Source organism: Physella acuta, unplaced genomic scaffold, assembly GCF_028476545.2.
Source record: "Physella acuta isolate Inbredline_101_S28 unplaced genomic scaffold, ASM2847654v3 ptg000084l, whole genome shotgun sequence".
In the NCBI taxonomy this organism is placed as follows: Eukaryota; Metazoa; Mollusca; class Gastropoda; family Physidae; genus Physella; species Physella acuta.
In genome coordinates this window covers 55-15,179 of record NW_026731604.1, presented here as the reverse complement: position 1 = coordinate 15,179, position 15,125 = coordinate 55, and the positions used below count along the sequence as shown (strand labels likewise).

The 15,125-nt window shown below is 38.7% G+C and overlaps 1 protein-coding gene across 1 annotated transcript; it reads left to right on the top strand.

Annotated features, from left to right (window-relative positions):
* Positions 1–1,712: 1,712 nt before the first annotated feature.
* Positions 1,713–14,800, top strand: LOC131958169 (multiple epidermal growth factor-like domains protein 10; the record flags this gene model as incomplete). The annotated part of the gene is made up of 6 exons (XM_059323043.1): positions 1,713–1,844; positions 3,597–3,723; positions 10,568–10,699; positions 11,857–11,949; positions 12,804–12,932; positions 14,728–14,800. Coding segments are annotated over exons 1-6 (572 nt in total), but the record flags the coding sequence as incomplete, so codon positions are not given.
* Between the last annotated feature and the right edge of the window lie 325 nt (positions 14,801–15,125).

Here is a 15,125-nt window from a genome sequence, read left to right as displayed (position 1 = left end):
AAGATATGTGACATTTTTGTTGAGTCACTCAGTTATGTGACATATTTATGCAGTCACTAAGTTGTGTGACACTTAGTGGAGTCACTAAGTTGTATGACATTTCTGTGCAATCACTAACTTGAATCACATTTCAGTGCATTTAGTAAGTTGAATGACATTTCAGTGATGTCATTAAGTTGTATGACATTTCAGTGCAGTCACTAGGTTGAATGACATTTCCGTGCAGTTAGTAAGTTGAATGACATTTCAGTGCAGTTAGTAAGTTGAACGACATTTCTGTGCAGTCATTTAGTTCAATGACATTGTTGAGGAAACCAAGAAAGGGAGGTAATGCGAATAGTATTTTAAGCACAGATTTTTTAAAAACATGTTGATTCTCCTTGATTTATTAATAAAAAATTACATCATGGTTTCTCAAACTTTAACCATATGAGAGATTGTGTCTAAACAGAAATTACTTTTATCTTTATTGTTGACTGCAGTGATCTTCTTTTTAAACTCAACTATGCTGTTCTTTAGTGATGTTTTATCCTTTAGGCAAAAGCTTTTGATTTTGTAAGATACAGTATTGTATGTATAACAAAAAAGTTAAAATATTTTTGAATTTTTTTTTCTGTTATATCATGGATGATGTTTAAAGATTGGTTGTTTTAATGCATTAGGTGACAATACAAAACATTTTAAAATGAAATTGTATTGTTTGTTTGCATATAATAGAGTTGAAAAAAATGTATATTGTGTTAGTTTTTTCAGAAAAAAACCCATAATATTTTATTGTAATTGGTATATACTGTTTAAGATGGATCAAAATTTCTGATATGTTCAATTTTTGCATTGGATTTGTTGATAATTGTTATAAAGCAATTTCTGTTGGGTTTTTTTTTTTTTTGGAGTTTCGTGTTTTAGTTCTCTAAAATTTGGCTGGTACACGTGGTCTAACCTGTGACTGGTAAAAGTACAGGAGGAAAGTGACCCTCTTCCTCTTCATCCCCCCCCCCACCCCTCCTCCTGGAGAAAAATGTCTGAAAGAAACCCAGGTGGTATACGCGTACTGCTCGAACACGGGATTATTTCCCTTGATTTAACCAGAGGCGTAGGCTTGAGGGGAACAAAAGGAGTGACGCTCCCCCCCTCCCCCATCCCTGGGTTTCTTCCACACATATTTGCTGTGGTGGGTGATGTGTTGAAATTTTCATGGTGATAGGCGGCGACGGACATTGGTTAAAGTATGCCTATATATAGTCTAAAAGAAAATTATACTTTTTTTCCTATTCCGTTTTTAGTAACGAAAACGAACATTAAGGTCCATGAACGTGTATGCTGATAATATAGTAAAACATTGCCGCCATTCATTAGTGGCGTCACTAAGACGGGTGTCTCCCGGTACGGTAACATTCAGCCTAGCGTCATCCCTATCAACTACTCGTTTTATTATTTTTAGTGTATGAGCAAAAACATTGTTTACTGTCAATTTCTTTTTCTAGGGGGGGGGGGGGGTGCGAACACTGTTAAAAGTATATACTTTCGACATAACTTCCATTTCGTTCGGGGGCGCTAGACTTTCTTCGAAGAGTTGCCTGGAAGAAACTGTAGAAAAGGGTGTATTTTCAAAGATTGTTACGTTAAAATCATGAAAGTGCTATTTTAGAAAAAACTGCGCTTAAACTTTTTTTTTTGAAAAGTGTGACTACATCCGCTGTTTACAATAACCTACACATTAGCGAACTTAGTTTTAAGAACTTTTAAAATCTGAAAACTGTTGATTAGTGACACGGCTTCCCCACACTATACCAGGCTTTGACTGGGGTATTTGCATACAAAAAAATATGGCAATACTAGCTACGGTTAGTCCAAGTTTTGCCGTCATAGCAAATAAGTTATTAGTTATCGATTAAGTACTAGTCTAATATTAATATAAGAAAACCATTTTAAATTATTAGTTTCTTTCAGGTATTAATGCAGCTCATCATCGCCTTTCCCCCCCCCCCCCTTTCATTTCTTTTCCCCTTTCATCCCCCCCCCCCCCCCCGCCAGAATGAAGGTAAATGACTTACTTAATAAAAACATCAGAGTTGAGTTTAGAAAACTACATCGCTGCGGTCAACCATAAAAATAAAACTTATAGAAAAGACCTAGGCTACCATCCAGGAATTAATTCCCCTCCTCCCCCCCCCCCCAACCCTACCCACTGGAGTTTGACGTCATTAATGCTCGACCTCTTACACCCGTTATTTCAGCACAGTTTTAAAGAGAGAAAAAACACCCATTATTAATCCACCTGTCTTATTTCAAAACAAGGCTTAAAACAAGGACGAATTTTAAAATAGATTATAGGCTTTTTATTATAAAAAAAAACTCTTCACAAAGGTATTTAATTTCATCCCTGTTGGATACAACTGTAGACTCCAGGCTTCGCTGTTTCCCTTGTCTAGTAGATCTCTTAGACCAGACGTGATACAGATTAAATCATGCGCTGGTTTTATAGATAGACGAAAAGTGGAACAATACACTATTGAAACGATATGTGTTTTTCAGAGTTTCTTCCAGGCACCCCCCCCCCCCCCCCCCGGAGAAAAAAGTCTGGAAGAAACACTGGTGTTTTTTTCTTTTATAGATCCGATAAATCAGTCATGTTGTTTCTTAGTTACTTATGAAAGGGGGGAGGGGGTAGCACTGATAGGTTTAAAAATTATCATGTAGTGCTGAATACGTTGTATCGAAAATTTATTTAGTTTTTTGTTTTAAACATATTGTAAAATTTAGTTATACACTTACTTGAGTGGTATAAGATTTGTAGTTAGGTATAAGGAGTGTTTCGGTTTAAGGTTGAGGGTATAGATCAAGTCTAGAGTTTGTATTATGTCTTGAGTTATCTGCCGGTGATCTATTCTCTAATGCTAACTACAGCTCTCCAAAGATCTCTGTTATGATCTATTCACTAATTCCAACTAAAACCCTTCAAAGATCTATTCCATGATCTTTTCTGTAATACTAACTACAGCTGTCCAAAGAACTTTGTTATGATCTATTCTCTAATTCTAACTACAGCTCTCCAAATATCTCTGTTATGATATAGTCTCTAATTCTAACTACAGCTCTCCAAAGATCTCTGTCCAGAGAGCTCAATGAATATAGAGCTTAATGAACAGAGAGCTTAATGAATAGAGAGCTTAACAAACAGAAAACTTAAAACAATATGTGAAACTTACAAACCGCGAGTGTAGAAATAATTGAGCACAGTACACATACATTTACACATATACATACAAACCTGCACCTCATCTACACGTACACACACTACACATACACACCTACACGTACACACACCTACACTTACACACACCTACACATACGCACACCTACACATACACACCTACACATACACACACCTACACATACAACTACACATACACCTACACATACTCACACCTACGTATACTCACAAATACACATACACCCACACATACACATACACACTACATACACACATACACCTACACATACACACACACCTACACATACACACACCTACACATACACACACCTCCTTCTCCACATACCTGCTGGTCTAGCCGTACATGTACTCTACTCCACAGTGTCACACAGTGCTGGTGCTACTTGTCTCTGTGACAGTACTTCCCTGTGCTCACTCACAAACTGACGAGGACACAGCAAACATGACGACTGTCCCCCAAGAAGCCACGCCTGGTGATTCTTCATTCGGTAGGTCAACTACGGTCAGCTTAACCATTTCAGCCATATGCGCCCGAGATTTTTCTGGTGCGGTATAGTCTATGCGCCCAAATGCGCCTGAGATTTTTCTATTGCGATATAGTCCTATGCGCCCAAATGCGCCCGAGATTTTTCTATTGCGATATAACCTATGCGCCCAAATGCGCCCGAGATTTTTCTATTGCGATATAGTCCTATGCGCCCAAATGCGCCCGAGATTTTTCTATTGCGATATAGTCCTATGCGCCCAAATTCGCCCGAGATTTTTCTATTGCGGTATAGACCTATGCGCCCAAATGCGCCTGAGATTTTTTTTTAGTTCCGTACAGTCCTATACGCCCAAAAACGCCTGTTCTACTTTTGTATTAAAAGTAATGCACAATATTCTGCTTCCGGTTACATTTTGTCTTAATTTTACAATGCACGTGGATTTTAAAATTAATTAATCCAAGCAACAACCTTTAAAAAAAACAACAGTTATTTAGAACCAGACTGTAAAGGGTTAAGTGAACTAACAGAATTCTGATAGCGTCATTAAATGGCGATGGCGTAACTCTACCGCTTAAGACGTGAAACAACAAGCTAGGACTGTTTGGAATTTATTCGCGGTCAGATCTCTAAATCTTTGGAGACAAAATCAATGGAGGGGGTTTACGTGTTAATTCTTCAAATGTTTGTGTGGTCGAACGGTAGGGAGTTCGTCTGCTAATCCAAAGGTCTTCAGTTCGGATCCCTGGCTGAGTTACACATATGTGATGGTGGCGGCATGGTTGAATGCTAGCTGCTAGTCTCGTGTTCTGGCTACATGTTATGGTGGCGGCACGGTTGAGTGCTAGCTGCTAGTCTCGAGGTCGGGCTTGTGACTGTATGACGTCATGAGTCCACCAAGCCCTGAGACAAATTATGGAAAAAATGCAGGGGACCATTTCTTCATATGCCGTGCCTAATAATGCAGGCTTAGTCTTCTATTTTGCCATATGGACCGTAAGCATCGGAAGGGTAGGCCTACTTTATTTTTATTTAATACTTAAACTATATTGACCCCTAGGGTACTTAAATTATATTGACCCCCTATGTTACTTAACCCCTCGGTTACTTAAATTATATTGACCCCCTAGGTTACTTAAATTATATTGACCCCCTAGGTTACTTAACCCCTCGGTTACTTAAATTATATTGACCCCCTAGGTTACTTAAATTATATTGACCCCCTAGGTTACTTAACCCCTCGGTTACTTAAATTATATTGACCCCCTAGGTTACTTAAATTATATTGACCCCCTAGGTTACTTAACCCCTCGGTTACTTAAATTATATTGACCCCCTAGGTTACTTAACCCCTCGGTTACTTAAATTATATTGACTCCCTAGGTTACTTAAATTATATTGACCCCCTAGGTTACTTAAATTATATTGACCCCCTAGGTTACTTAACCCCTCGGTTACTTAAATTATATTGACCCCCTAGGTTACTTATATTATATTGACCCCCTAGGTTACTTAACCCCTCGGTTACTTAAATTATATTGACCCCCTAGGTTACTTAAATTATATTGACCCCCTAGGTTACTTAACCCCTAGGTTACTTAAATTATATTGACCCCCTAGGTTACTTAACCCCTCGGTTACTTAAATTATATTGACCCCCTAGGTTACTTAAATTATATTGACCCCCTAGGTTACTTAAATTATATTGACCCCCTAGGTTACTTAAATTATATTGACCCCCTAGGTTACTTAACCCCTCGGTTACTTAAATTATATTGACCCCCTAGTTTACTTAAATTATATTGACCCCCTAGGTTACTTAAATTATATTGACCCCCTAGGTTACTTAACCCCTCGGTTACTTAAATTACATTGACCCCCTAGGTTACTTAAATTATATTGACCCCCTAGGTTACTTAACCCCTCGGTTACTTAAATTATATTGACTCCCTAGGTTACTTAAATTATATTGACCCCCTAGGTTACTTAAATTATATTGACCCCCTAGTTTACTTAAATTATATTGACCCCCTAGGTTACTTAAATTATATTGACCCCCTAGGTTACTTAACCCCTCGGTTACTTAAATTATATTGACCCCCTAGGTTACTTAAATTATATTGACCCCCTAGGTTACTTAAATTATATTGACTCCCTAGGTTACTTAAATTATATTGACCCCCTAGGTTACTTAACCCCTCGGTTACTTAAATTATATTGACTCCCTAGGTTACTTAAATTATATTGACCCCCTAGGTTACTTAACCCCTCGGTTACTTAAATTATATTGACCCCCTAGGTTACTTAAATTATATTGACCCCCTAGGTTACTTAACCCCTCGGTTACTTAAATTATATTGACTCCCTAGGTTACTTAAATTATATTGACCCCCTAGGTTACTTAAATTATATTGACCCCCTAGGTTACTTAACCCCTCGGTTACTTAAATTATATTGACCCCCTAGGTTACTTAAATTATATTGACCCCCTAGGTTACTTAACCCCTCGGTTACTTAAATTATATTGACCCCCTAGGTTACTTAAATTATATTGACCCCCTAGGTTACTTAACCCCTAGGTTACTTAAATTATATTGACCCCCTAGGTTACTTAACCCCTCGGTTACTTAAATTATATTGACCCCCTAGGTTACTTAAATTATATTGACCCCCTAGGTTACTTAAATTATATTGACCCCCTAGGTTACTTAAATTATATTGACCCCCTAGGTTACTTAACCCCTCGGTTACTTAAATTATATTGACCCCCTAGTTTACTTAAATTATATTGACCCCCTAGGTTACTTAAATTATATTGACCCCCTAGGTTACTTAAACCCTCGGTTACTTAAATTACATTGACCCCCTAGGTTACTTAAATTATATTGACCCCCTAGGTTACTTAACCCCTCGGTTACTTAAATTATATTGACTCCCTAGGTTACTTAAATTATATTGACCCCCTAGGTTACTTAAATTATATTGACCCCCTAGGTTACTTAAATTATATTGACCCCCTAGTTTACTTAAATTATATTGACCCCCTAGGTTACTTAAATTATATTGACCCCCTAGGTTACTTAACCCCTCGGTTACTTAAATTATATTGACCCCCTAGGTTACTTAAATTATATTGACTCCCTAGGTTACTTAAATTATATTGACCCCCCAGGTTACTTAACCCCTCGGTTATTTAAATTATATTGACTCCCTAGGTTACTTAAATTATATTGACCCCCTAGGTAACTTAACCCCTCGGTTACTTAAATTATATTGACCCCCTAGGTTACTTAAATTATATTGACCCCCTAGGTTACTTAACCCCTCGGTTACTTAAATTAAATTGACTCCCTAGGTTACTTAAATTATATTGACCCCCTAGGTTACTTAAATTATATTGACCCCCTAGGTTACTTAACCCCTCGGTTACTTAAATTATATTGACCCCCTAGGTTACTTAAATTATATTGACCCCCTAGTTTACTTAAATTATATTGACCCCCTAGGTTACTTAAATTATATTGACCACCTAGGTTACTTAACCCCTCGGTTACTTAAATTATATTGACCCCCTAGGTTACTTAAATTATATTGACCCCCTAGGTTACTTAAATTATATTGACTCCCTGGGTTACTTAAATTATATTGACTCCCTAGGTTACTTAACCCCTCGGTTACTTAAATTATATTGACCCCCTAGGTTACTTAAATTATATTGACCCCCTAGGTTACTTAAATTATATTGACCCCCTAGGTTACTTAAATTATATTGACCCCCTAGGTTACTTAAATTATATTGACCCCCTAGGTTACTTAAATTATATTGACCCCCTAGGTTACTTAACCCCTCGGTTACTTAAATTATATTGACCCCCTAGTTTACTTAAATTATATTGACCCCCTAGGTTACTTAAATTATATTGACCCCCTAGGTTACTTAAACCCTCGGTTACTTAAATTACATTGACCCCCTAGGTTACTTAAATTATATTGACCCCCTAGGTTACTTAACCCCTCGGTTACTTAAATTATATTGACTCCCTAGGTTACTTAAATTATATTGACCCCCTAGGTTACTTAAATTATATTGACCCCCTAGGTTACTTAAATTATATTGACCCCCTTGTTTACTTAAATTATATTGACCCCCTAGGTTACTTAAATTATATTGACCCCCTAGGTTACTTAACCCCTCGGTTACTTAAATTATATTGACCCCCTAGGTTACTTAAATTATATTGACTCCCTAGGTTACTTAAATTATATTGACCCCCCAGGTTACTTAACCCCTCGGTTACTTAAATTATATTGACTCCCTAGGTTACTTAAATTATATTGACCCCCTAGGTAACTTAACCCCTCGGTTACTTAAATTATATTGACCCCCTAGGTTACTTAAATTATATTGACCCCCTAGGTTACTTAACCCCTCGGTTACTTAAATTAAATTGACTCCCTAGGTTACTTAAATTATATTGACCCCCTAGGTTACTTAAATTATATTGACCCCCTAGGTTACTTAACCCCTCGGTTACTTAAATTATATTGACCCCCTAGGTTACTTAAATTATATTGACCCCCTAGTTTACTTAAATTATATTGACCCCCTAGGTTACTTAAATTATATTGACCACCTAGGTTACTTAACCCCTCGGTTACTTAAATTATATTGACTCCCTAGGTTACTTAAATTATATTGACCCCCTAGGTTACTTAACCCCTCGGTTACTTAAATTATATTGACCCCCTAGGTTACTTAACCCCTCGGTTACTTAAATTATATTGACCCCCTAGGTTACTTAAATTATATTGACCCCCTAGGTTACTTAAATTATATTGACTCCCTGGGTTACTTAAATTATATTGACTCCCTAGGTTACTTAACCCCTCGGTTACTTAAATTATATTGACCCCCTAGGTTACTTAAATTATATTGACCCCCTAGGTTACTTAAATTATATTGACTCCCTGGGTTACTTAACCCCTCGGTTACTTAAATTATATTGACTCCCTAGGTTACTTAAATTATATTGACCCCCTAGGTTACTTAAATTATATTGACTCCCTAGGTTACTTAAATTATATTGACCCCCTAGGTTACTTAAATTATATTGACTCCCTAGGTTACTTAAATTATATTGACCCCCTAGGTTACTTAAATTATATTGACTCCCTAGGTTACTTAACCCCTCGGTTACTTAAATTATATTGACTCCCTAGGTTACTTAAATTATATTGACCCCCTAGGTTACTTAACCCCTCGGTTACTTAAATTATATTGACCCCCTAGGTTACTTAACCCCTCGGTTACTTAAATTATATTGACCCCCTAGGTTACTTAAATTATATTGACCCCCTAGGTTACTTAAATTATATTGACTCCCTGGGTTACTTAAATTATATTGACTCCCTAGGTTACTTAACCCCTCGGTTACTTAAATTATATTGACCCCCTAGGTTACTTAAATTATATTGACCCCCTAGGTTACTTAAATTATATTGACTCCCTGGGTTACTTAACCCCTCGGTTACTTAAATTATATTGACTCCCTAGGTTACTTAAATTATATTGACCCCGTAGGTTACTTAAATTATATTGACTCCCTAGGTTACTTAAATTATATTGACTCCCTAGGTTACTTAAATTATATTGACCCCCTAGGTTACTTAAATTATATTGACCCCCTAGGTTACTTAACCCCTAGGTTACTTAAATTATATTGACCCCCTAGGTTACTTAACCCCTAGGTTACTTAAATTATATTGACCCCCTAGGTTACTTAACCCCTCGGTTACTTAAATTATATTGACCCGCTAGGTTACTTAACCCCTAGGTTACTTAAATTATATTGACCCCCTAGGTTACTTAAATTATATTGACTCCCTAGGTTACTTAACCCCTCGGTTACTTAAATTATATTGACCCCCTAGGTTACTTAAATTATGGAAACGACATCATTTTAGAGAAAACTGGTACTTGTTAGCCCTTCCCACTCTCATTTGACTCCCTCTATATACAGGCTGTATGACATCATCTCCACAGGCTGTAGTCAGGGACGGTACAGCTCTGCCTGCAACCGAACCTGCAACTGTATGGAGCCCTGCGACAGGGTGACAGGCGCCTGCAAGAGTTGTCTGCCCGGGTTTGACGACCCGAAGATAGGCTGTCAAAGTAAACCCTGTCATGTCATGTCATGTCATGTCATGTCATGTCATGTCTTTGTCGATTAGCCGTACCCACATATATTAGTCACACAAAAATTCCGGCAACCTCTATTAAAATCTAAACAAATTGGTTGGAATAGAAGTTGGTATTGGTAAGGAATAATTAGTGGGTGTGAGTGTGTATGTGTGTGAGAGAGTGTGTGTGTGTGTGTGTGTGTGTGTGTGTGTGTGTGTGTGTGAGCGTGCGTATTCAAATTGATCTTGGTAGACTTGAGGTATATTAAGTGTGTGTGTGTGTGCGTGTGTGTGTGTGTGCGTGCGTATTCAAGTTGGTGTTTGTGGGGAATAATAAGTGTGTGCGAGTACGTGTGTGTATGCGTGTGTTTGAGAGTCTGTGTGTGGGTGCGTATTTGATGGTATTAACACGCTACAATGACACGGCGTGGCCTAAGCGGTAGAGCGCTAGGCTACTAAACTAGTAAAACGTCCCTGAGTCCACCCAGCTCTGATGGATACCTAACTTAAAGTAAAAGCGGCTAGGCAAAGTGCTGACCACACCTTCCCTTCATATGCCGATGTCAAGAAACATATGAACACTACATCATTTACCAATTAATCGCTAGGTCTAGAAAAGGGTTCTAGACTTTTTACCCACTACAACTCCAGGATGTGTCGTCCACAGCCTGCGTCCACGGCAGGTTCGGTCCCAAGTGCAGCAGCATCTGCAACTGTGTCGACAACTGCAACCAACAGACAGGCGCGTGCAAGAAGTGTTTGCCTGGTTACCTGAACCCTGACCTTGGCTGTGTCACAGGTAGGCACAGGTCAAACGTTGACAGGTAAATAGAGGTCAGACATTGACAGGTAAATAGAGGTCAGACATTGACAGGTGAATATAGGTCAGACATTGACAGGTAAATATAGGTCATTGACAGGTGAATATAGGTCAGACATTGACAAGTAAATATAGGTCAAACGATGACAGGTAAATAGAGGTCAGACATTGACAGGTGAATATAGGTCAGACATTGACAGGTAAATATAGGTCATTGACAGGTGATTATAGGTCAGACATTGACAAGTAAAAATATAGGTCAAACGATGACAGGTAAATACAGGTCAGATATTGAGAGGTTAATATAGGTCAAACATTGACAGGTAAATAGAGGTCAGATATTTGACAAGAGACTGACCTCTTCAGTTCTAGTGTGTAACTCCATTTATGCATACACTAGCTTTAGGAATAGTTTACTTGTAAGTCAATATTTTCTGCCCTCTACCCCCCCCCCTCCAAATCGTCTTATGTCATCTCAAAAAAGCCAGCAACCTTCCTTCCACTTCCCCCCCCCTCCGTGATTGTTTCTCTATATCCTCCATGATTGTGCCTCTATATCCTCCATGATTGTGCCTCTATATCTTCCATGCTTGTGCCTCTATATCCCCCGTGATTGTGTTTATATATCCTCCATGATTGGGTCTCTATATCCTCTGTGATTGTGCCTCTATATCCTCCATGATTGTGCCTCTATATCCTCCATGATTGTGCCTCTATATCCTCCATGATTATGCCTCTATATCCTCCATGATTGTGCCTCTATATCCTCCGTGATTGTGCCTCTATATCCTCCATGATTGTGCCTCTATACCCTCCGTGATTGTGCCTCCATATCCTCAATGATTGTGCCTCTATACCCTCCATGATTGTGCCTCTATATCCTCCACGATTGTGCCTCTATATCCTCCATGATTGTGCCTCTATATCCTCCACGATTGTGCCTCTATATCCCCATGATTGTGCCTCTATATCCTCCATGATTGTGCCTCTATACCCTCCATGATTGTGCCTCTATACCCTCCATGATTGTGCCTCTATATCCTCCATGATTGTGCCTCTATACCCTCCATGATTGTGCCTCTATACCCTCCATGATTGAGCCTCTACATGATTGTGCCTCTACCTTCCTCTCCCAGCCAGTGTGAAAACAATCATCTCTCGCTGTGTTGACTCCGACTGTACGGCGTGTGTTGCCGGTTACCGGAACACCAACAGATCCTGTACGGAAGGTGATGCGGAAATCCTTGTCGGAAGTTTGTCTTATCGGTATCAGGGGAGGGAATAGAAATGTATCTGATAAAAATGGTTTCGGGGAGAATGTAGATATAGGCTACTTGGTGATAATAAATGAAAAGTTTGAAAAGAAAGAGAGAAATGGTTGGGATAGTGAAGTAATAAACGATTAAATTAAAGTTAAAAATCTAGGCAGATATTAAGGAGGATTAATGATTAGTGATTAGCAATATCTCTTCAATCCATTCTTTTACCTAATCTTGTAATTGCCTTCAATTGTCCATTCACCCCATTTTGTCTATAGCAAAACATTTACCTCTATATTTTATATTTGTCTCCAAACACTTAGCTCTATATCCTACAAGTTACCTCTGTATGCTACCAAACACTTACCCCTATATGCTACCAAACACTTACCTCTATATGCTACCAAACACTTACCCCTATATGCTACCAAACACTTACCTCTATATGCTACCAAACACTTACCTCTATATGCTACCAAACACTTACTTTTATATCCTACCAAACAATTACCTCTATATGGTACCAAACATCTCTATATGCTACCAACCACCTCTATATACTATGTATACTATCAACCACCTCTATATGCTATGTATGCTACCAACCACCTCTATATGCTACCAACCACCTCTATATGCTATGTATGCTACCAACCACCTCTATATGCTATGTATGCTACCAACCACCTCTATATGCTGTGTATGCTACCAACCACCTCTATATACTATGTATACCAACCACTTCTATGTGCTATGCATGCCACCAAACACCTCTATCTGCTATGTATGCCACCAAGTGTTGATTCCCCTCTATGCCCTGGCAGAATGCCCTGTGATGACCTTCGGGGTCAACTGTAGCGGGGACTGTATGAAGGTGTGTAAGGAGGACTGTGTAGAACGTGTGTACGGCAAGTGTTGGGACTCGAGGATTGACGTGTTGCTTGACGCACCAGGTGTGTTGTGTTGGCTGTCATAGGTCATCATCATCATCATCATAAGGCTAGGTCATAGGTCGTCATCATCATCATAAGGCTAGGTCATAGGTCATCATCATCATAAGGCTAGGTCATAGGTCATCATCATCATAAGGCTAGGTCATAGGTCATCATCATCATCATCATAAGGCTAGGTCATAGGTCATCATCATCATCATCATAAGGCAAGGTCATAGGTCATCATCATCATAAGGCTAGGTCATAGGTCGTCATCATCGTCTTCATTGTCATCATAAGGCTAGGTCATAGGTCATTATCATCATCTTCATAACGTCATGTGTGTTGTGTTAGCTATCATAGGCCATCATCATCGTCTTCATCGTCGTTCTTCTCATCATCATCCTCATAGCGCCAGTTTTTTTGTGCTTGTTACCATAGGCCAGCATCAACATTTTTATCCTCATCATCATCTCCATAACGCCAGGTGTGTTGTGTTGGCTATCATTGGTCATTATCATCGTCGTCTTCGTCTTCATCATTTTCATAATGCCAGGTCATAGGTCATCATCATCAAACCAGGTGTGTTGTGTTTAACATTATAAGTTATCATCATCGTCTTCATCGTCATCATCATCATCTTCATAACGCCATTTGTGTTGTGTTTGGTATCACAGGTTATCATCATCGTCTTCATCGTCATCATCATCATCATAACGCAAGCTTCATCATCATCATCTCTCAGCGCCCATCGGCGTACGATTCATCAATAAGTCCGCGCCTGCCTCTATCTATAACCTCTGCCTGTTGAAATGTTAGTTCTCTCTCCTTCAACACTTTCTCCATTCATCTTCTCCATAGTTCTTTTGATCACCCCTGTTTTCTCTTGTCCTATGTTGTTAATCTGCGAGCAGTCCCAGCCAATGTGTCTGCTTTCATTCCTAGCAGGCAGTGTTTCTTCCAGTGTTTTTTTTTCTCCGGGGGGGGGTGGGGGGGGGGGGCTAAAATTTACAGGAGGGGGGCGGACAGATAAAAGTATATATTTTCTTTATAAATGCCATTTCTTTCGAGGGGGCGGTAGACTTTCTTCGAGGGGGGGGGGGGGGAGAAGAGATGCCTGGACGAAACTCTGTTAGCTGCCCCAAACATATCCAAGTCCGATAACTGCTGTTCATGGTCGAACGAGTTCTACTTCTTTATAATTCTTCTTAATTTCTCATTTCCGATGATGTTTGGGCCAGAAGATTATCGATGTAAATCGTAAGCACTTGTTCTAGAAAGCTTCTAGTTTTATCTTAATCTCAAGTGTGGTTTTCCGACATTCCGGCCATACAAGAGGACATGAAACATATTACTTTTAAATATGCGTAGTTTGATGGTTAATTTTTGCCTGGTTTCCATATACTTCATACTTCATAGCATACCATAGGATTTGTTAGCATTCCTTATGATACATATTACCCTTTTTTTATTTATCGGTGCGGATTTTGTCTTAAACAAAATCTTTTTGAAATAAAAAATAAAATTATTGCGTTGTTGTTTTTTTTTTTTTATAGATTACGCGTGGTGTTTACAGTGTGTACTTTTAAAAAAATCAAGTGTGTGGTTTCAATGTGTTATTTTTTTTTAACCAAGTGTGTTATTTCAATTTTTTTTTAATCGTATTATTGTTTCAATTTTTGTTTGTTTTATAGTCCATTTTGTGACCTGGTATATCATAAAATTTCCAATCGCCTTACGCCTGTGTAATACATTATATTGTATTGTTTTTGTAAGTTAACTCAATGTTTATGATCCAACTTTTCTATTCCCCCAGAAAACATGAAGAATCTGCTCTTCTTTCTACTCCCTCCGCCCTTGTGTTTGCTGATCATCTACCGACTATTCGGGTGAGTTCAATATCCACAAACGTTGATACAGCGAACTAGGTTATTTTTTTAGACATTTTGTACAGGGAGGTGGGGGTAATTGAAACTTCCAAGGGAGGCGTATTTAAAATTTTTGTTATATAAATCAGTGGCGTAGCCAGGATCGTCTCGTGGGGGGAGGGGGGTTTCCAATTTTTACCCGGGGACAAACTTTCGATGTGCACCCCTTCCCCCCTTCAAACTTTTGATTTGCACCCCCCCCCCCTCAAACTTTCGATTTGCACCCCCTCATACTTTATATATATATATACCAAGGGGTCTATAGGGGGGGGGGGTTATGACCCCC